Raw genomic sequence first — 23,797 nt, 5'->3', positions numbered from 1 at the left:
CATTTAGAAACCAACATCAACAAAACACTCAACAAAGATTTGAACATCATTAAAGGGAAATCCAACTTTTGCATGACAATGTCTAATTAAAGGACATTTATTTCCAACGTAAATGTGTGATATTCATCCTCTGGAGCTTTCTCTTCACATCGTCTTCCACCTGGACTGGTTTGGTCGGGAGCATGTGCAACAAACATTTGAAAAACTGCACTTTAACATCAATGAATGACACTGAAGTTTAATCTCTACATAAATGAGACTGAGTCTGGATGTGCTGCTCTGTCATTAACTCCTAAGTTTAGGGAAAGTTCAAACAAAAGAGGACAGTTCAGATCAGACTTGAGAATGAGCTTATTTTGAACAAACATCTCAGACTTTCTGAACTTCAGCACCTACAGCAAGATATTTTAACAACAAGCAACTCAAGAGATCCAGAAGTTGGAGAGAGTTAGCTTTAGCTGAGCCAAAGAACATGTGGGACGCTAACCTAGCAAACATTTCAGACTTTTCTCTGTGAATTCTGAGAAATAATTTACTATTTAATGACAGAGCTACACATCTTAACTCAGTCTCATGAAAACAGACTCTAATTCAGTGTCATCCATCCATATTAAAGTGCAGTTACCCAAAATGTTTGTTGCATGAGCTCCAACAAAACCTGTCCAGGTAGAAGGCCACTTTGACAAACAGGAAGTGGACGATTCCAAGCAGATTTATAGAAGGGGGAACCGGACTGTACTAAGTGTGGTCGAGTATAGAGGTGGGTTTTGTGGGTCTTTAAGGCTGATAATGATTATTAGTGAGACATCTGGAGTAGATATTCATTTGCAGTAAATGAAAGTATTTAAAATCTTGGAGTTAAACTTAGAAGAACACAAACACTAACGGAAAACTTTGTTGATACGTTTTTGTTTTGTTTACAGATGTTAAAGGAGTTTTATTCGTTACGTATAACCAATCAAATCACTCCAGAAGACAGAGGGACCACAGGTAGATAAAAGTTCAGAGCCAAAGTAGCACCATTTTTAAATGTATTTATTACCGTAAATCAGTAAAAAATAAAATACTGATAATCAGTAAATCAGTCAGCCCACAATTACTACAATTCTACAATGTATGTCTCTTTCCTTTGACTTGTTATTTGTACAATCTACGATGTATATGATGGCGTTTTTTCATACCAAAGGCTGTACTATGATGTTTTCTAAGAGACATACTCTGCTTGTTCTGGTCCTGGGCAGCTGCACTCCTCCTCTGTTGTTTTCTGGATTGTACTCAGCTGCAGCCTTCGTCCACCTGGCCTCCGTTGACTCGTCCCGCCTGCCGTCTCTGGAGCTGAAGCTGGATTGGAACAGACCAAAGTACAGTCCAATCACGATGCCAGCTGCCTCTCAAAAGGCTCCTTCATCTGGCGGAACTTCTTCTGAGGGGAAGCTGAGCTGGCCCAGCAGAACTTTGGAGATGTGTTCCAGTGGTTGGTGGATGTGTAGGGAGATAGAGAGGGACCTTTGAATTGTTCAGAAAGGAAAACAGGAAACCCATTGGTAGTTTTAGTTTAGGGTGCTACTGCAGTGTGTTTGTGGGCTTGAAGAGGTGAACAGGAAGAGGTTTTTTTTGTATTGATTATCTTTTACTTTGTTTCTGGTTGGAATGCCCATCAATGTCAACGTGAAGTTTACTTTTAGTTTTGTTTGTTTATTTTTATTTTACTAACACCCATTTGCTTTTAACCCCCTGACATGTTGTGTTGTTGTAAACTTCCTCTTTCAAATAAATACTCGTCTAACCCTCTGGAAACCAGCGTTTGGACTGCTTTTGTGTTGCTCCTCACCTACTGACAGCTGTGGACTAAAGGCTATACTCTGACGTTTTTAGAGCGACATGCTATACTATGATGTTTGTTGGGCAACACTACAGGCTTTTTTAATTGACATATTACTGACTTTTTTAGTTTTTTTTTTGTTTTTTTAGCAACATATTATAAGAATTTGAACAGTTTTAAAACTTACTATACTTTTACTTGTGCAATGAAATATTATTCTATGGCATTTTTTTGGACGACATATTATACTCTGTTTTCTTGAATAACATACTATTTTGACAATATACTGCACTATGACATTTTTTGAACCACATATCATACATGACAATTTTAGGCAACATCCTATCATTTTGCGCTTTTTGAACCACATAATAATCTATGGGGTTTTTTTGCCGACATGCTATACTATGAACTACAGGCCATACTATGTTATTCTTGAGTAAAGCATACTATACTTTGACATTTTCTGAACTACATCCTATACTATGGTGTTATACACAGAGTACTTTGGTTACATGTTGATTTATAATCTAGATTTTTTTCTGTTTTGTTTTTTGACGGGATTACCACAGACCTGACTGTGAACACCGTTGACACCCACCTCAGGGAGACGCTGTCTAAGATCTCAAGGCTGCTTGGTCGTGGTCTTTCTGGCACATACTCTTCAAAGATGAGCCGGGAAGTTAAACTCTGATGGAATGACACCAAGTCTAAGCCGACAAACTTCCACTTCCTCCTCAACCCATAGTCTCTGGGAAACCTACATGGAGTAAGAAAAGTAGACAGAGAAGTAAGTAAGTCTGTACACAACATATTAAAAAAGAAATCATGCTAATGAATTAAGTACAAATAACCGAATTTGCCAATATACTGGAGACCAGAGCTATTTAATTTGATAAGTATAACCTTGTTTAGTAACATTTCAATTATTTGAGAGCAGTCCTAAAGAATTGCCTGTAATCCCAATCATAAAATGGGTTTGGAGGAAGAACCTAGATGGTAATCTGGATATATATGAGTTAGGCTTTATAACTACTATTGGTAGTATTGGTGGTAGTAATAGCAATGTGACTACTACTACTAGTAGTAGTAGTAGTAGTAGTACACTAACTACTGCTGCTGATTCAATTCAATTCAATTCAATTCAATTCAATTCAATTTTATTTATATAGCGCCAATTACAGTCAAATTGTCTCGAGACGCTTTACAGAACCCGTATGCCTGACCCCCAGAGCAAGCCAAAAGGCGACAGTGGCAAGGAAAACACCCTTTTAACAGGGAAAAAAACCTCGAGCAGAACCCGGCTCTAATGTGGGGGGACCCATCTGCCTGCTAGCCAGGCGGGTTGAGAGGGACAGAAGAAGTAGAAAGGTAGAGATAGAGGGGTAGAGGTAGAGATAGAGGGATACAGATAGAGGGATAGAGGTAGAGGGGAAGAGGTAGAGGGATAGAGATGGAGGGGTAGAGATAGAGGGATACAGATAGAGGGATAGAGGTAGAGGGGAAGAGGTAGAGGGGTAGAGATAGAGATGTAGAGGTAGAGATAGAGAGGTGGGGGGTGGGACACAAGGACCATAAAACACAGCCACACATCTGAAGCATCCAGCATCCAGCTCTGGGACCAGGGACACTCGGAGAAAGGACACAGAAAGAAACAGAGTGAATGTAATGCAATAATGGTATATATAGTAAATACATAGGTAGTTAGAGAAGGGCTCAGTGCATCCAGAGAGGTTCCCCAGCAGCCTAGGCCTACAGCAGCATAACTAGGGGCAGACTAAAGGGACGTCAAGAGGGGAAGTCAGTTTTGCAAATGAAAACACCAGCTCACCCCGTCAGGGTCCCCCAGTCAGCCCTAACTATAAGCTTTGTCAAAAAGGAAGGTTTTAAGTCTGGTCTTAAAAATAGAGAGGGTGTCCGCCTCCCGAACCCAAACTGGGAGCTGGTTCCACAGGAGAGGCGCCTGATAACTGAAGGCTCTGCCTCCCATTCTACTTTTAGAGATTCTAGGAACAACAAGTAAGCCTGCAGTCTGAGAGCGAAGAGCTCTGCTAGGATAATATGGTACTATCAGGTCTTTAAGATATGATGGAGATTGGTTGTTAAGCGCTTTATATGTCAGAAGAAGGATTTTGAATTCTATTCTAGATTTAACAGGAAGCCAATGAAGAGAAACCAATATAGGAGAAATATGATCTCTCTTGCTAACTCCCGTCAGTACTCTGGCTGCAGCATTTTGGATCAGCTGTAGATGTTTCAGAGAGCTATTGGGACAACCTGATAATAAGGAATTACAGTAGTCAAGCCTAGAAGTAACAAATGCATGGACTAGTTTTTCTGCATCACTCTGAGACAGGATGTTCCTGATTTTCACAATATTTCTCAGGTGGAAAAAGGAAGTCCTACAGATTTGTTTTATGTGCGAGTTAAAGGACATGTCCTGGTCAAAGATAACACCGAGGTTCCTCACAGTAGTACTGGAGGCCAATGTAATGCCATCCAGAGTAACTATATGCTTTGAAAGCAATTCTCTAAGATGTTTGGGGCCAAATACAATGACTTCAGTCTTGTCTGAATTTAGTAGTAAGAAATTATAGGTCATCCAGGTCTTTATGTCCTTAAGACAATCTTGCAGTCTAGCTAGCTGATTAGTTTCATTTGGCTTCATAGACAAATACAATTGAGTGTCGTCAGCATAACAATGGAAATTAATACAGTGCTTCCTAATAATATTGCCTAAGGGAAGCATGTATAATGTGAACAGTATTGGTCCTAAGACAGAACCCTGAGGAACTCCATGATTAACCCTAGTATGCTCAGAAGAGTCATTGTTGACATGCACAAACTGGAACCTGTCTGATAAGTAGGATTTAAACCAGTCCAGTGCTGTTCTTTTAATGCCAATAGAATGTTCGAGTCGCTGTAATAAAAGTTTGTGGTCGATTGTATCGAATGCTGCACTAAGGTCCAATAAAATAAGTATAGAGACCAGTCCATTATCTGATGCTATGAGAAGGTCATTAGTAACTTTCACCAGAGCTGTTTCTGTGCTATGATGCACTCTGAAGCCTGACTGAAACTCTTCAAACAAGCTATTCCTTTGTAAATGTTCACATAATTGATTTGCAACTGTTCTTTCCAGAATTTTGGAGAGAAATGGGAGGTTGGAAATTGGTCTATAGTTGGCTAAAACATCTGGATCTAGAGTGGGCTTTTTAAGTAAAGGTTTGATTACAGCAACCTTAAAAGCCTGTGGTACATAACCTGTTACTAGAGAGAGATTAATCAGATCTAACATTGAGGAATCAATTAAAGGTAAAGCCTCCTTGAACAGTCTAGTTGGGATAGGATCTAAAAGACATGTCGATGGTTTGAATGTAGAAACTATTGAAATTAGTTCAGAGAGATGTATGGGAGTGAAAAATTCTAAATATCCATCTGGTCTTACAGCCAATTCTAAAGTATCTGTACTCGATGATACATCTGTGACATTTGCAGGAAGGGCCAGATTAATTTTTTCTCTAATCGTAATAATTTTATTTGATACTGGCACTGCTACTACAACTTGTAATATTATTACAAATGCTGATACTACTTCTACGACTCTAACAGCTGTTTATACTACTGCTGCTGCTTGTACTTTTAGTATTACTACTACTGCTTGTACAACTATACTACAGCTACTATTAATCGCCTGGTATTTGGTTGTCAAGCTGCTAGCTCGCCTTAGTGTTTTGCTAGTGGCTAACTAGTTAGCTCTCATAGACTGGAAGCTCTCAACAAGATTTCATAACGAAAAAAGAGCCAAAAACTATTCTTACCTATGAAAAGTCATTCCAAGTTTCCTTGTCTCAATCGTATGACGTAGTGTGTAATTGTATGCAGCACAGTGAGCCGGCATACTTGTTGTTTCCGTTTTCACGCTTCTACGGAATGCACTGAAACTTTTCCCCCACTAGCTTAGCCTCGCTGTAGCACGCAGCTCAAAGGGGCGTGTCCTATCTACTCATTCATATCTATGACAACAACGATGGCTGCACATAAGGACGCCTGACGTTGATTAGCTGCGTAAATACCATTATATACAGTCTATGGTAAATACGTATGTGAATCGCATCATTGGCTGCAGCAGCCAGTCACCGGTAACTCACTGACTCACACTGAAAAATAGCACAGAATGAATTGTTACGTGTTTATTTTATTTACAATTTAGGTTGGTTAGATTTTCTGTGCACGGAGAGCGTGTCAGCAGTGCGCAATTGCGCACGCGCGCAGCTTAGAGGGAACAGTGACTGACAAATCCTAAAAAGAAGAGCTGCTGCTGATGATGATAACGATGATGGATGACATCTGTCACACTCGCCACGCAGCATCCGGCAGCTTCCTCCCTGACATCTTTGGCCAAGGTTGCTGCTGTGTAAGCTGACTCTGCCACTAATCCCTGTTAACATACTGGTATTACATTAAAGGTTACGATGACGCTCTGCCGCTGAAAGTTGAAACGCTCATCTGATGCAATCCCACAACCTGTCAGCTCTGATGCAACCAGAGAGAGAGCTGCTGGGCTTTCATGTTGGCAGATAATTCACTATCACACTCAGCGGGGCTTTGGTTCATTTCGTTAGAAACCAGCGTGTCGACCTGGACTTCAGGGACCTACTGAAGCTGCGAAGAGTTCTAGAAAAGGTTTCTGGTCATATTAGTGGCAACGTTTGACTTTTACAGGGCCTGTAGTCTTTGGTGGACTCAGCATTTCTGCGTTCCTGTTCATGTCGACTTTGATGCTCTTATATCTAACCATCTCTGTGGGACCATAATTCAGTCCGGCTGTAACTGGACCCCCCCTCCCTTTCTTCCTGACCCAGATCCAGAGATCCTCAGCCATTCTCGGCATCCGCTGTCGAGGAGAAGAGGGAACAGCTGGGGTAGCCCCCGCCTACAGGGAGAAAAAATGCCCACTTCGCCTGCTCAACGCCCCTCATGCCCTGCTCTGTGGGCAGGCAGGGTTATTAATACCCCTGTGAGTAAGTCTGACAGGAAGAGCCAGGTTAGCACACCCACCGCTCGCTGCCTCTCCAGCAGAGGCCAGTTGACCCTCTACCCAATGGCACATACCAGCCCCTACCCAGGCCTTTCACAAGCTGCTCCTTGTTGTGTTTTCAGACAAAAACAAGAACAACAACAACAAAAAAAACAGCCACACTGAGGCCCAAAACTGACACTTCACCACTCTTTGACTGCTGTTTAAAATCTTCAATATCACCTGCCCCCCTGTTGGAGCAGAGCAGACAGGTCCTGGTCAAACTGGGGCAAAGTTGATTACTGGGAGCTGGGTTACTCCGTTGAGGTGAACTGCTGCCACCAAGTGGACAAAAACCAGACACGAGCTGTCAAATGAGGCTCTGAGTGCAGTTCAGTGTCATTTCTGTTTTATTGGTCCCAGTGTTGAACAGTACAGGCACATTCCAGTACACATAGGAATGACTAGAGCTAGATCTCTACCAGAACTGGGGGACGTTAGTACGTAGGTGCAGCATCAGATGAGCAGATGCTTCAGCACAGAACACAATGAGGATTAGTAGTTAGACATCAGTGGAAGGTCCTGAAGCTCTGCCATCAGCAGGTTCATTCAAATAAACCAAAGTTTCTGCACCTCTGAACTCACTCTCAAACTAGTGTGGAGGTCAACATTAGAGTCACTTCAGAAATGCAAGAACTTACAGACCTACAGAAGCCCATTCCTCTCAGAACAACAAAATATTAACAGTACATATATCAAGAAAGACATGTTTTTAAAAAGCCTACGGTAAAAAGGTTTTTTGTTTATACAGCAAGCTTTTAAAAAAAACAAAAAACTTTTTTAATATCAATTTTTCTCATCCCATTATTTTGGTTTCTCATAATTTTGACATTTTTTTTAATCTCATGATTTAGATTTTTACCTCATTATTTAAATTATCTTAATAATTTAGAAATTTAATCTCTTAATTTTTGAATTTTCATGAAAATGTTCCGGACTTAGCCACAGTTATGACCTTTACAATAATAACTGTATTTTTTTTGTTCTCAATATTGCGACTTTTCATCATAATTTTCTTGTTACCTTATCATTTTGACTTAGCAAGTGTTCTCACCTTACTTAAAATTCTGACTTATCACATCATATTTTTAGAATCGCGACTTACTTTCATTTTTATTTCTTTGACTGACAGAAAAAGACTTCCATATGTGCGTCATGTTGCCCCCACACATCTACGTCTGCAGAAACACTGAGAAGAAGTCAGAGTGCGTTTTCTACGAGCTGAGCTGGATCCACAGTTCACCTTGTTTTTCACAGACTGGCCACAGCTGCACAAACAAACAGCAAGCTGAGTGACAGAGAATGCGGCTGATGGTGATCCATACGTAGTCACCTGAGTAAAGCAGAGAAGCGAGGGAACGGGACTGACAAGGGGAGGTCTGAGGGGGTCCACAGCTGGGTTATAAGTGGTGGCCGTGCTGGAGGGGCTGCCAGGAGGACGGCATGTTGCTGCGCTGAGCCCTCACAGAAGGACTCTCCTCTTCCTCTTTGTCCTCTTCACCTGGTCTAACGCTGGCCTTCTGAACAGCTCGATGGATATTTATCTCATCCAGTCTTTTATGTTGTTCGGATCTGAGCGTAACGGATTTTAGATCTGCGGACGTAGAGGAAAATGGTCAGTTACTGAACAGGACATGAGGAGGGGTGAGTGCGTGACAACGTAGAGAGTACCTGGGTGCCTTTTCTGAACTCTGTCTGCTCTGAGAGGCACTCTTAAACTGTGCTTCCAGTCTGGAGTAGATTCCCCCTGCAGGCTGCAAACGCACACAGAACGAAAACATCAGGCAGCAGCTGCACAAACTAGGACAGCAGGTCTGACAGCTCAACACCAATCATGAATCACATAATGTGAAGTGAGACAATAAATCCTGGTCAAACTCACATTTCCAGCCTCCTGACACTAAATCACAGCTATGTTTTCAAGTATAGAAACAAACAGGCACCTCTTTAGTATCCTTGGATTTACTCTGTTCCTGCTCTCCAAACCTCATCTTAGTCAGGTAGCCGACGATCTCCACCATGCGACGCTGGTCTGGTTACAACAACAATAACAATCAAACACGGCTTAAAGAAAACAGTACAAACATTTAGAAGGCTGATTCAGTGGGTGCCATGTAGCTGATATGACTCCAAGTCCTCCTTTACCTTCTTCTCTCTGAGCGTCCTGGTTGTAGCGCATAGAGCGAGAGCTGTCCCACTTACTCTTCTGGACACTCACTCTACAACACACACACACACACACACACACACACACACACACACACACACACACACACACACACACACACACACACACACACACACACACACACACACACACACACACACACACACACACACACACACACACACAGTGTTAGTGTTGAATGTTTCTGTCAGACTGTGGATACATGTTTTCTGCATCTGAGAAATTTAAGTGTCAACAAAGACTGAATCGGGGTTTGTTTGCTGTAATCATTTCTCCTGACTTCTTACTGGGCAATAAGAGATATTTTTTCTTCAAGTTGTTTCAGTGTGAATGATGAGGCCAAAGTCTGCAGACCTCCTTAATGTAAAAACACTTCACAGAACAAGTACAGTGTTCTGTTGGTTTCAGACTAGATACAATCTGAAAGACACAGAGCATCAGGTGCAGCAGCTAATTATTCCACCCCCTGCAGCGGATCGTGGCTGATGATAGCAGAAGATACACCTTCAGCATCTGTGACGATGACAAATAGTAGCACACTGTTTTCCCACACACAACTAGAAACATGAAGCAAAAGGCAAACGTTTAAGGACTTTTTTTTTTTTTTTTTAGGTTTTTCATACGCACTGCCTCAGACATCATTGTTTGCTTACAGTCTTGTTTCCGGAATTTTATTCTTGGTACCTTCTTCACAAGAAAGGTGACTGTAATCATGTGTGCTGCTGAAGTCACATCCAGAATTACTGTCTCTGTAATCTGACACAATGATCATCTTGCCGGACAAAAATATCATGTAGTCTGAATTTTGCATGAGGAAAAGGAAGTCATTTCTAAGTTAGTCTTTTGCAGTAAAACTCCTCTTCTTGTTACAGTGTAAACAGCATAGAAAAGACAGGAGCTCTGAAACTTGTACCACGTATTTTGATGAATCCAGACTGCTGAGGGCTCATATCAGCAGCTGCTACATTTTGGAAAGTACTTTTATATAAAGGAAGGACAGGGGAGTATTCAGTTCTAACACTTTACAGATTTTGTCAAGTTCACTGAATCATTCCTCTATATCTCTGGCCTGCTAGCTGTCCATTCTGTGTGTGAAAAAGAATTTGGTGTTGTTACACAGCCCTGGCTCTGTGAATAGGAAACAAAGAAAGACTGATCCACACAACAACACAGCATGTCCTCTGTACGTTCGTGCTCATGTACAGGACAGGGGCAAAGGGGTCAGTGGGACCAGGAAGGACGGCAAATCAGACACATGCCAGCTATCAAAATGCGCTAACTAGCTAGATAACAATCTCTCCAGAATCGCACACTTTGCCTTTCGGATGGGACCTTTAAATGAGCAGTCATGGACTGATGATGGCAAGCTTACCCTCACTGTGTATATGTGCACCTGACAATTGTTTCAAGACAGACTTGAAAAATAGTTTATCTGTAAGCTCAGATATATAGTCTGAAACATAGAGTGGTGTGTTAACATTAAAATGAAGAAATAAACTAAGGTTGTATAGATTAACTTACATGAAAGGTGTGTTGTCCCTGGTCTGCGACTGAAGGACAGAAATCAAAGCCATGAATGAGCAGTTTGTATGATACGTTCAGGAACATGACTCTCTTTAAGCAGATGTCAGTTCATGGAATTATTTTTTTTTTGCTATAATAAACAAAATGTAAAACAACTTGCAGAGCGGCAGTGTAATTTCATCAGTAAATCAAAACACAAAAAAAGTCACTATGCTAACCTCTCTATCTATATTTAAAGCTTTCACATTATTTAGAAGGCAAACAATAGACTCTGCTGTACCATAAGACCAAAACAGACAACACATCTGTCATTCCTGCAGTATTTTACTGCACTGAGGAACTGAAAAGAAATATTAATGAAATGACTGACTCACTTTCTCAGATTTTTCTTTGCGTTGGAAGTTTGGCGAAGACATTTGTTTTTTCAGAGGTCTGTGGGCCTTCTTGGCCTTCTTAGCAGCTGGAAACAGAAAAACAGAGAGCATGATGGTAGACACTGAAGGCATCAGACGCCATCTGCAGGCTGAGAGGAGTCATCACATCATTCTCCATTCTGAAAACTGTGATTACTGGAAGTAGACAGTGACGAGTTAAAAATAGATGAGTTGATGGAAATGTGCAGTGAGGGTGGAACAGTGGTAATGTGCTATATATAGAGCCACATTTCATTATGTGTCCTCACTCTGCTTTTGCCTTTTAAACTACATTTGAACAGCGGCTCTGTGTTGAACGGAAGCTGCTCTCAGCACTGCAAGGGTCAAAGGAGACAAAATGCATGTAAACATGACATTTATTATGAGGTGATTAATCACAGAACATGATAACCAGAAGTCATCATATGCTAATTTCATATCTGATGGAAAACTCCTTCCCTTCTAACCCCAGTCTGGCATCAGTTCAGATCTTACTTTGATTTCAAGTTTCAAACTGGAGCCCAGTATATAATAATCACCTCTTTGCACAGGCTGCCTTGGACTTACATATTTGCAAATGTAAAGTAACTTCAACCTCCTTCATTCAAACCTTTTTTCCACTTTACTCAGTCTCACAATCCAAAATTTACCAACAAGGCTCTGAAAGTCGTGGTTTGACTCTGTTTTGGACTCGCCCCCTCTCCTCCCTCAAGGCTCTTTTATCCTGTATTTCTATTATTGTTGTGTCTTTAGAGTTTCTCCCACAGATAACTGCCAAATGGAAATTGGAGAACATTGTCCAGACGAAACTAGAGACTGCTGCTGTGGAGAGCATAAACAGAAGTGCCTCTTGTGCTAAACTCAGCCTAAATCACTTTAAAATTATCTATCATATCCACTATTCATGAGCCAAACTCTCAAACAAACAACTGGCATCATTATTGGATAATTTTATTAAACTGGAAACTAGCAGCCCTCTGGCTCTGAACGGATGTTTGGGATTACTGACAAAATAATAAGAATTTTTATAACCATAAGAGATCTGATCCTCTATGTGCTGAGTGTAATAAGAAAGAAAAGATAAGCTACATTACTATCAGTCATAGTATGCATCATTCAGTTAAAACCATTACAACTTTAAATCACTGCCCATTGCTAAGATATCTTTATGATCAACTGCAAATAAGTTGTCACTGGAAGACAAAATTAAGGTAATGATGACACATGGAGTTACATTTCTGTAATTAAACCTTTGCATAAGCATTTGTATGACTATATATATATATATATATATATATATATATATATATATATATATATATATATATATATATATATATATATATATATATATATATATATATATATATATATATATATGAATAGTACTGGAAGAAAATGATCAGTATCAGAGACTTTCATCACCACTTTCCATCATTTTCTTCACCAAACTATTGAACTATTACGGAACACAACTGAACGTGACAGATGTGCCGACTGTTAAGAATAAATATCTATTGCTTCAGTTTGCCCATAAATGCACAAACTCTGTGGCACTGACAAGATGCAATTAGTTAATTAATACAAAATTACACACATGCACATTTGATTTTATTATCTAATGTTGATATTTTATTTCTTATTGGTTGTTGTTGTGCAACGCCCAGCGGAAGCTATTTATATTTTTGTCACGCCATGTATGATGACAATAAAGTCATTCTATTCTATTCTATTCTATTCTTTTCTATTCTATTCTATTCTATTCTATTCTATACTGTTTATTAACGTTAATCATATACAAATGCATTATTTATATAAAATTTACTATGTAAAAAATGGCTTCAAAAGCTCTTAGACCAAGCTCTTAGCTTGTTGTTTTAAGGATCAGTTTAAGATTTTAATAATCACCTAATTACCTTTTAGGACAATATTGATATCAATCTCATGTTGTGATTGGAAGTAGAAGATCTTGCCTGGATGTCACAGTAAGACCTGACCTACAACCAGTGTTCATTGACTGTGTAGCACTTCACAAAGAACTACATGTGTGTGTAATACAGTATCTCACATTCAAGTTACTGATCAGTTGCAGTTACTACTTTAATTTTAAGGCAGTATAGCCAACTGCTGGTGCCATTTGGATTCTTTTAGTTATGCAGCCAAGCTTTGCTCTCTCTACCATTCTCTGCTGAGTGCTCCCGAGGCTCACCAACTCTGCTGTTAGCTTTGTACTAACACTGTACTGTCTGGTACTTTTACTTAAGCAAGGATTCTGTGTATTTCTACCACCACTGGATTCAACACACCACATGTTACTTCATCATATCTACTTTGTCATTGTTAGAGATATTAATAGCCACATTTTAACATTTTGGACATGGCCAGATTAATATTTTCTGTTTCCAATCTGTATGCTAAGCTAAGTTACCCATGTCCAGACTCCAGGTGGACATGGGTAATCAGAGTGTTTTTAATCAAAAGGGTGAACTCTTCCTTTAAACATTACTCTTAGCCCAATCGCACAGAAATACAAATCAATTGTAGCACTCAAGACATAACAACACAGAAAGAGTAACACGATCCAACTGTAATTTGTCACAAAAAACACCAAAGATTGTCCACCTTGTTTCTTGGACTGCTCCTCTTCGTCCCCCACCTCATCTTCAGTGACCTCTGACCCGGTGGTGTACTCCTCATCCTCTGACAGGAGAGACTGCTGCCTCTGGAGGAGGAAAGGTCACAACTTTTAAACACTGATTAGCAAACATGGAAGTCTCACCCTTCAGTTTTTTTAACTGTTGATCTAAAGAATCATCCACAGTTCCTTTGCAATCATCTTGACGTGTTTGCAGTTCAAAGTACAACAATCAGCACTAAAATCTCAACAGATATAATGTAGGAAATGAGGAAAGTCCTACCAGTTGAAGACTCCAGTTTTTCAAAAGGGAAAACTGGTTAAAAGACAATGTAGATGAAGTAAGGACCAGAAAAAGGCACCAACAGGGAAAACGCTGATAAACAGACACTGACACAGACTTACAGTGCTGCCGTCTCCTCTCAGAGGACCGAGGAGTGTTGGCTCCAAGAGAACGTCGCAGTCCTGAACCTTTTCTGCACCAGGCAGACTCTCCTCAGCACTGACACACACATACAAACACACAACATTTCATAACAAGGCCCCCCATAAAATGTTCACAAATAGACACACAATCACACACTGGGAGAAATCAAACAATCCACACACACTCACCCCTCTGCAGGTGGTGTGTGACACAAACACACTGCATCTCTGTGCAGCAGCAGGTCATTGAGGACTCTGGTCTGTGCAGACGTCGCCTCGTCACAGTTCTCCTCATCTGGTACGTTCACAATGTGATCTCGCATCTTACAGCCCTGAAAACACACACATACACTACATTAGGATAGAAAACTAGTGCATCTGGGCTGATAACAGAGCTGTCCATGAAACCAGACTCAGACGTCTGTAAAGGCAATCTCGGTTCAATTCCAAGTGGAATTTGGTGCAGTTTGTTGTCTAAAAACAAACCACGGTGTTTTGTGATATGTCATTCTAGCATAAGTTCAAAAGCAAAACAACTAATAAATCCACCTGGTTGTCATCCGCCATTCAAAAAACAACAGATGCATATTTATTTACATGAATCATGGTAAAAATGGTAACATATTAATGCCAGCATGTGAGTGAATTTTAAACTGCGGCCTGTTGTGTTCTTATTCTCTGTGGACTTGGTCAGATCAAGTCCATTATTAAGACATAATGATCCCTCAGTAATGCCCTAGAAGTATTTCAGTACAAAATGTCTCTCTTTCATTATCATTATTCCTAAAATGCAAAGGTCTGTAGCTTATGAATGACCACAATAACCACACTGTTTAGCATTTATTTCTTGAGCTCTTTGTGTCAGTCAAATAGTGTAAATATAGACACAGGAAGCATTAAAGGACAAATCAACCTGTTGTCGCTCACTAAAATCTGATTTTTTGGCAGATGACAAAATAAACTATTCTTTCTTTTTTCCTAATCTGGTCCACGTTCAGGGTTACACACAATGATACCAAGCATATTTTCCCCTTTGAGTGGGCTGAATGATTGACTGTAAGTTTTATGATACCTGTGATAATAACCAAAGACAAAAAACTGCTTGAAAAACCCCTACAATCCACTTATTGATCACAACTTTCAATAGATAACCATGGAGAAAGTAAGAACTCAGCTCAATTCTGTTTCATTTTTTTTTTATTCTGTAGCAAACCAAGGCCATGCAGATATGAGTCACATCCCTTCTGGGGACAAAAGGCAACTGTACATTATGTATCTCATTACATTTTAGTTTGAAGACTGTGTTCAAGTTTGGTTAAGGACACATAACTAATAGTTATGGTTAGGATTAATCCGGGAAATTAATGGAATTAAATGTAATGTCCTGGAAGGGATGGATGTCCGTGTTTGTTTTTACCTTGGGCATCCCAGTGGGGTCAAAGCGGAGAACCCGCTGGTTGCAGCAGGGATATATTCCTGCACCATGCCAGCCTTTATCTGTACCCATGCCAGGATACAGCACACTGTCTTGGTGGTACTTGCAACGGGTCAGCTCTGCACACACAAACACCTGCGCGCGCACACACACACACACACACACATACACATAGTCACACACTTTGGATAATGTGTTTTTTCTCTCAAAGCAATACATTTGAACTATTATCTTTCCTCATCTCTCTCTCTGACCTGCTGGCATCGGGAGCAGGTGAGGTAGTTGATAGTACCCCAGATTCTCCAGTAAACTAGGACCCAGGACTTGAGCTCCTCATACAGGCCTGTCATGTATTCATGCACATCCCAGCTCTTCTGTCTGCAAATACAAACACACACAGAAACACACACACACAGGCACACACACGGTGATCAGAAACAAGTGAAAGCAATTATCGCTTTAAAAGGAAATGAAATGAAATTCTTCTCGAAGGTATCAGCTATGTGCAATTAAGAGTCCATAAATTTTGTCCAATGCTTTGCCATATTAAAAGACCGCTACGTTACCTAGTGTGTGTATAGATGATCTCTCCACGAGCATCAATGTTGATTTTCCCTGGGATACAAGAAATCTTCTTCTCTGTGTCTTTGGTCAGCAGCTTAAGGCACAGACCACATCTGGGATGCAACACATGTATGACAAAGAATAGCAATAAAGGTAGTACAGAAAAAGTTTCAAACTGTTGAAAGAATAAGCAAAGAAAGCTATTAAGTTATCAATGCTAAAACTATGAAACTTGTTCTCACCTGTAAAGAGTCGAGGCATTTCCCGGTGAATCTCTGTTCTGGCAGTTGGGATCGAAGAGACGCTCAATTTTCTTTTGGAAGAGTTTGCTTCAAGGGTGAAAGGAAATGAAGTCAGGAAATATAACAAACATTAAATGCTGCTGTATTTTTGGTCAGGTTCAAAAGTAGAAAAACCTTTTTCACAAGAAATCCATTCATTGAATTTGCAAGGATGACTCAACAACACAGGCCTGACTAACTCCAGCACTGTTACCTCAGCTGCTTTCTGCAACTGAGTGCATTTACATTAGTGAGGGCAATAATTACAAGGATGATATCAATCACAGGACATTTTACTACACAGCTCAATACCTTCCGCCCAGTTTGCTGACAACAATTTTGAGTTTTTTATTTAGATTTTTAATGCACTATTTGCACAGTACATAATCAGAATTCTTCTTCCACACCTTACAGGTTAGTATTCTGAGTGGGTTATGTGTAGACTGCACTGCCTCTGAGGGGGAGTCATTATTCTCTACATCTACTGTGTAAAAACGCTGCAGGAGAACAAGTCTGCAGTTACTCAAGACCAGTTTTGCTCAGTAGCAGAAGCACAGGCTTGATCATATTGTGCTGTTCGAGGTCTAACAACTTTTGCTCCCACAAAAAAGAGGATCTGCACGCCATTGCTGCTGTTACAGACGCCAGTTCACACACTAAAAATATGGTGGATACAGGTCTTTGTTTTTTAATAATACTTTTTCCATGCATAAACACTTCCTGCTTCTCAAGGTTTATAATTACTCATGAATCAACTCTGGAACGGGGAATAATATTCCGACCTGTCGAGTGCTGCAAGTGTTCAACATTTGAGCAAGACCCTTATTATGAACTCAGCAGTCGGCTGGAACTTCTGCATGAAGTTCGCATGTTTCCCATGTGCTTGTTTGGGTAATCACTGTGTTCTCTGGTTTCCTCACACACTATGAAGACATGCATGGTGGCCAAATAAGTGATTCTAAATTTCTGTGTGACCACGCACAGTAGCCTCTTTCATAATGTTACCTTCGCAACGGACTAGCAAGCTGTCCAGAGTGTACCCTGGCGAAATTCGCTGGATTTTGGTTGATTTTTTGTTAATGTTCTTAAGAAACATTTTTTTTGCATTTTTTTTCCACCAAAAAATGTTCAAAAATTTCCCCAAAATGTTGAAAATGTGCACATCTGAAGTTTCACTGTGAAATTTTTTTTTTTTTCTCCACATTTTCAAACTTTGAATCAGGTCAATTTTGACCTGCAGGACAACACGAAGGTTAAAAACATGCAGTTTTTTGCAACTGTCCCCAACCGGCTGGAACAGTTATCACAATGCTTCGGTATGTTTACACAGATGCACAGATCTGACGAATTGCAATCTATAATTATATATTATTATTGTCAAAATTTTTCTTGAACACTGCGGAAAGAATTTTTAATACCACTGAGAATCAAATTTAATGCTTTTTAATGCCATTTAAGGCCTTAATTTTCGCTAAATCAACTTAATGACTATTAATGCTTTTTAATGCCCTGCAGAAACCCTGTTGTTTACACCTCCATCTTCTTACCTCTTGAACTTGTCTTTTTTGTCCCTGATGTCATCTGCCTCGTTGTGGTTGAACAGCTCAGCGATCCGTGTTGCCAGGTTGCTATTAATACAGTTCATGTTGCAGGGTGTGGCCACAATGGCGCTCATGTGTTTGTGGCAGTACTGGATGCACTCCTCCACCTGAACGTGGATAAACACACAGAACTCTTCAAAGACCTTCATATAAATGGTAAATGTAATTTCAGTGATCTTGAATAAATAATACCCAAACACTACTTAATCAGCATTGCAATTCTAGCTCTTTTTATACAGCTTTATTAAGTACAACAACAGTAATAAATTGCACTGGAAACTGTCTAAATAACTCCTGGAGGCAAAAACATCTACATATTTCACATCCATGCAACACTAAGTTAACAAAGCTCTATGTACAGGCCTCTTGATTTTCTTGGATTAAAAGAGATTATATTTATCAGCTCACAACAATAAACACATTTGCAAGCCGCTAGTGCTTTCTGAGCAACTCTGAGCATTCTGCACCTTCACTATAATATAATCTTGGAAATATATTGTTGATTTTTTCATCTGAAAAACAAAAGGCCCGAAGCACATCACCACACCTAGCATCACATGGCACAACACTTACTAACGTATCCATCTTCAAGAACTCGGAGGAGATCAGGATTGAGATCACATTGCTGGGCTCTGTAACCGACAAACACCACATGACCAACCAAGCAAACCCCACAACCAACAAACAACACAGAACACGCAGCCAGTGACCCACCAAACACACGCCACGTTTAGTGACCGATAAATCAAGCGCCATCCACGGATTTACACAAACAGGTGGTGTAAGTGACAGCTCAGGCGTGTGTAAAACTGTGGTATCTATTATTGTTTTACAGTTTTTGCTTTTCCTGGGATTTACCGAGCCGTGGCTTGTCCTTGTTACCCTCTCCTGCAGAGTTCCTCCTGACGTAGTTCATGAGCCAGTCGAAGATCTGAACGTCGCAGTGTACTGAGATGTCCACCTCTTCCCACCTCTGAGGGTCCACAGACAAATACTCAGCAAAGTAGCGCATCTCTTTGACAAGAAGATCTCTAGGACATGTGAAGTCCTGCTTCAGGTTCTTGGTCTCATCGCACACATGGATGACCATGTTGGGACTGCAGGAAACAGTTCACATTCAGTATTTGAAAAATTTTACCCCCTATATAGTTGCATTGCGCTTAAGACGGATAAATACATAAAAAGATCTTTACTCTAAGGTGGAGTATCTTTTACAGTTAGACTAGATGTATAAATCATGTGTAAGGAGTTAATGTGCATTTTTCTTTGCTGGGTTCACGGTTATAAAAAACTGCATTCTGAAGACATCTCTCAACGTACTCTCGTGGCTTCTGAGGTTTGTCTTCTTCCTCTACTGAGACTCTTTTCTCTTTCTTCTCTATAGCACCACCCCTTCCTGAAGGCGTCGACTTGGAGCCTGCAGACACCAGCAGAACAAAAAGCAAATCTTGATATGTGTTTTGAAAGAGCCTGAGACCATTTCTATTTACCACATTTGCTGTGCCTGATCTGTTTATATAACACAAAGCAAAAGGCTTAGCCAAACTGTTCAAATCAACTCTTTACACTTGATTTGATGCAAGCTTTTGTTAAAGAAAAACTAAATTCATCAATTTTGAATTGATCATGTTTGAATTGCTTCAAAATTTGATTTTTTAACACAAATAAAACTGCATAATTACTGTAATTATGTGGTAATTAGAGTAATGATACAGTAATGATGTACCATTAGCACCCATACTATGACCTTTGTCCAGCCTCAGACACAGTAGTACATTTACATTATGCAGCCTATGAAGGAAATCTGACCATGTAATAATTAATGGGCTACACTGCAGACTGTCTTTGGACTACACTATATATTTGTTCAAAAATCACATTTGAAAGCTAAAACCTAAAAGTGAAAAATTAAAAAAATAAACCATGAGACAATAATTCATTTTTAAAGTAATAAATTAAATTGATTTAGAAAGGGTTTCAAAGCCATTTTTCATGTGACTCTTTTTGAGGGAATTAAGCAAAGACTGCAAAGCATTACATGATCCGTAATCTTTTAAGAGGGTTCAGAAAAACCACACCAACAGAGTAGAAAGCATTTTAACTTCAGCTTCATGATCACACCAGCTAAAGTATGACATCTCAACCTATTCATCGTGATCACAGTTTTTTCAGGACTTCACAGTAGTATGTAGTATCACACAAAATTCTACTGCTCTCATTAATTAGTGTAATTAATACACTCCTGGACCTGCCCCTTTTAATGTCTTTTTAAAGGAGAAAATCTGGTTTCAGTGCTTTTTAAAACTTGGACAAGCAAATGTTGGCTCTTGTTGGTTAAAGTAACTAAACTGAAGACTGAAGACGGCACTAACAGACCTGTAACTTTGCTGCTGCTCTGGCTGTTTCCTCTGTCCACCACCTCCCCAGGGTCCAGCAGCGTGGACAGGCCATCTGAAGAGGAAATGTTTCCTTCTGTCAGGGCGTTACATTGGTTGTCCACGTTAGGAAATCCTCCTGTGCTCTTCAGCTCCTCAAATCGACGGGCACACTGTAGGGTCACATCAGTGCCACAGAATTACGGCTTAACGCTTAAGGTCTGATGTTACTAAAGCATGGAGCAGCAGATGGACGGGATGGGATGTATGGAGAAGTGGATGGATGGAAGCATTCATAGTTACCCAGCATTCCAGTTACCTCCTTGGGAGTGAAGCCTGGTACTAGCTTGGCTACATTGTCCCAGTTTATGGGCTGAGGCACTCCCCACAGAGAGCCCAGCACCATGTCCAAAACTAGGACATTGTTGTCATAGGGAAAGTTGTTGTTGTCTGAGCAGAAGCGACTCATCTCTACACGGACGGAGAAAAAAAAAATGCACCGAGTCAGAAATAAATGTCTCAACCTGCTTGATCCTCCTCTTGTCCAATAAAATGCTTGGTAAATGTACAGAACCAAAACTGCAAATAACAATAATTCCAATTGGTGATTGTTGACAATATTTTATTGATTAATAATCAGCTGTTTGGTCTTCTATCAGTGTTTTCCAAAGCCCAACATAGTGTCCTCAAATGTCATGCTTTGTCCATAACCAAAAGATGATCTGTTTGCTGTCAGAGAGGAGGAAAGAAGCCATAAAATATTCACTTTTAAGAATTTTGACATTTTTTTCTTTAAAAATTCTTCAAACTGAAAATATCAAAATACCCAATTTATCAGCTGACACTTGAATGATTAAACAAATGTTGCACCTCTAGTGGCAAATACAAAACAATATAAAGAAATAGAAATAAATGAATATTCTTTGATTACTTTTTAACTGTGAGACTCTGATGCTTTTCTTTGTCTTTTGATAATAAACCGAACATTTTCAGGTTCTGGACTGTTGGTCTAGCAAATGCACTGTGTGGATAAAATTTTGAAGAATTATTTTCCTTGTTTTAAAGCACAGATGACACATTGTTTGAAAAATGATAGCTTTTTCAGAAAATGTGTCCACTAAGTACGCTATTTTTATACGTTTACATCAAACCGTCTCAGCATGCATCGCAACTGGTGTCAAATTTATGCACATGCATAAAAATTCGGTTTTGAAGGTTTTTGTCAGTGGTATCTTTGGCATAATTCAAAGTTAGTGTGATTTTCTACCACCATATACATCACAGTTTACAACATCCTGATGGCTGTGCAGAGCTTTAATCTGAGGTGATGTTAGCTGACAGACAAAGAACAGATTCATGATTTATGCACTGCAGAAACATTCACTGATACATGTATATAATAGAGATGTATGGTGTACAATAGAGAAATGTGCTGTGAGTAGTGATGCAGGCCGAGCCCCCCTGTCCTCCTGCTGCATCAACACCACAACATTTTAGGTCAAATTAAACCAGCTGTTTCTCTACGACACATATTCAAACAGCAAGAAGAATACATACTTATCCCGTGTTGGAGAAATTCCCCACCGTCGTCTCGTACAGTAATCCAATCCGGTGAATATTTTATGTCATTGTGTGAGGGTGATGCTGATGCTGCGGTCTTCTCCTGCCGGCTAGCTGCATCCTCTGCTAATGCTAGCTAACTTTGCGGGACGGGACAGGATCTGCTGCCTTCAGGTACTCCTCGTAAACGTCTTGCGAGCAGGTCCAAACCGCACGTTACGACCACCAGCAATGTGGCCAGTCGAATATTATCACTCAAGTGCAAGTGGATGTTGCGGTGTCCTTCAGGTTACGTAATTTAAACATCATGGTCTGGATACGTTATAAGATACGCGCAGATATCGTCTTTTTTTTTTTTACTTGAGACGTTTGATTAAAGTAGGACTGCAGGGAATTTCACGATAATAATAATAATGGATTAGATTTATATAGCGCTTTTCTATTAAGGCATACTCAAAGCGCGTACAATGGATCCATTATTCATTCACTCACACATTCTCACTCTGGTGGTGGTAAACTACATCTGTATCCACAGCTGCCCTGGGGCAGGCTGACGGAAGCGTGGCTGCCAGGCCGCACCTACGGCCCCTCCGACATCCACCACCAACATTCATACGCATTCATACTCCAGTGTGAGTAGCAGCACTGGAGGCAAGGTGGGTAAAGTGTCTTGCCCAAGGACAAAACAGCACATGACTAGGACCCGCTCTACCACCTGAGCCACAGCCGCCCCTGCATCTAAGAAAATGACCAGGAATCAAAATTTTCTGCAAAACTACTAGGCCTTAAAGGAGCCTTCAGATGTAACTCCGCCAGTACCTACAATATTTCCTACAGTCCTGGAAGGCAGCACTAGCCTTATTTAGCTAGCATAAGTGCTAGCTTAAGTAACTCCTTAGCTTTGACGTTGGTGTACTCCTAAGTCCAGTAACACGGTAGCGTAGACTAAACGTGGAAGAAATACTATCGACAAGTCACACTGTCACTAAGCTTCCACTTCCTAAAATACTTTAGACGAATAAAAGCTTGCTAGTTTCATCTGTAACTGCAGCGCTTATTCGTCCTTGTTGTCGCACTGCAGCAGGTTAGGCGTCCTGTTGCTTAGAGATGGCTGCCGTAAATCCACCGTCCCTGCCAAAAAACATCCTTTTCAATCAACTGCATGAAGTTGTATTAATTATTCTATTAGTGCAATACAATAAACAAACCTCCATCTATACACACAGCCAGCAGTGAATCCTGCTGAGAGGGCTACACACATGTTCATAGAGGTGAAGTTACATCCAGTGACAACCACTTTTCCTGGCAATTTGTTTTTACTTATCAGTTTTTATTTGGACTGCACAGGGGCTTGGGCCTGGGATCTTTCTGCATGGAGTTTCCATGTTCTCCCTGTGCATGTGTGGGTTTTCTAAATTGTCCGTACGTGTGAATATGAGTTTGATTGTTAGTTTCTATATGTAGCCCTGTGATAAGACTGTAGCTGTGCATTTTGTTAAAGCTCTTGTACAGACTCTCAAGACTGTAAGGATGAAACCTACTTTGAAGAACTCTGAAAGCAAATGGCACAAACTGCTGAACAATGTAAGACTTAGCCAGAACCAAAGCCAAAATAAACTGACTGCTGAATAGACACAGCGTGATGAATCAACTGGCAGTGTCCTGAGCAGAACAAAGACACAATGTATTGCACTTAGCTATCTTTTGAGCTTTATCAACACTTCAGAAAGCATTACTTTTATAACTATTACAGATATAATCAGTTGTGGGTTACACTAACAATTATACTGTGCATGAGTTGTCATCTACTTCTACATGGCAGTCTTGCCTACATATGCAAATTACTGAAAACTGAATGGTAAAAATAACTACAAGCCAACCTAGCCGAACAGG

At 40.2% G+C, this 23,797-nt stretch overlaps 1 protein-coding gene across 4 annotated transcripts; it reads right to left on the bottom strand.

The window, feature by feature from the left end:
* Positions 1-1,019: 1,019 nt before the first annotated feature.
* sanbr (SANT and BTB domain regulator of CSR) lies at positions 1,020-22,993 on the bottom strand. Of its 4 annotated transcripts, none has more exons than XM_023279390.3 (23): positions 21,902-22,992; positions 20,664-20,815; positions 20,346-20,517; positions 19,290-19,386; positions 18,828-19,066; positions 18,543-18,601; positions 17,916-18,076; positions 16,330-16,416; positions 16,090-16,200; positions 15,778-15,901; positions 15,506-15,658; positions 14,278-14,420; positions 14,068-14,164; positions 13,946-13,978; positions 13,650-13,749; positions 10,989-11,074; positions 10,612-10,640; positions 9,048-9,121; positions 8,846-8,934; positions 8,574-8,656; positions 5,644-8,496; positions 2,424-2,582; positions 1,020-1,506 (listed from the first exon to the last, which is right to left on the bottom strand). In XM_023279390.3, the coding sequence occupies exons 2-21, from the start codon at positions 20,811-20,813 to the stop codon at positions 8,460-8,462; spliced, it is 2,124 nt and encodes a 707-aa protein (XP_023135158.2). In that variant the 5' UTR covers positions 20,814-20,815; positions 21,902-22,992; the 3' UTR covers positions 1,020-1,506; positions 2,424-2,582; positions 5,644-8,459. The 4 variants fall into 4 exon arrangements, with proteins under 4 accessions (XP_023135158.2, XP_054874873.1, XP_035808368.2 ...); XM_055018898.1 differs by having other exon boundaries at positions 1,020-1,341; XM_035952475.2 differs by lacking the exon at positions 13,946-13,978 and having other exon boundaries at positions 21,902-22,993.
* Positions 22,994-23,797: the final 804 nt, after the last annotated feature.

Source organism: Amphiprion ocellaris, chromosome 16, assembly GCF_022539595.1.
Source record: "Amphiprion ocellaris isolate individual 3 ecotype Okinawa chromosome 16, ASM2253959v1, whole genome shotgun sequence".
Lineage (NCBI taxonomy): Eukaryota > Metazoa > Chordata > Actinopteri > Pomacentridae > Amphiprion > Amphiprion ocellaris.
The sequence above is the reverse complement of the archived record's forward strand: the minus strand, read 5'-3'. Positions and strand labels throughout refer to the sequence as shown.

Excerpts from the sequence above, each read along its gene's own strand:
- sanbr (XM_023279390.3), bottom strand. The coding sequence starts at position 20,813 with ATGAGTCGCTTCTGCTCAGACAACAACAACTTTCCCTATGACAACAAT. Across the intron at positions 16,201-16,329 it reads AATGCCTCGACTCTTTACAG|ATGTGGTCTGTGCCTTAAGC; the intron begins GTGAGAACAAGT and ends GTTGCATCCCAG. Across the intron at positions 13,750-13,945 it reads AAAACTGGAGTCTTCAACTG|AGGCAGCAGTCTCTCCTGTC; the intron begins GTAGGACTTTCC and ends TTCCTCCTCCAG.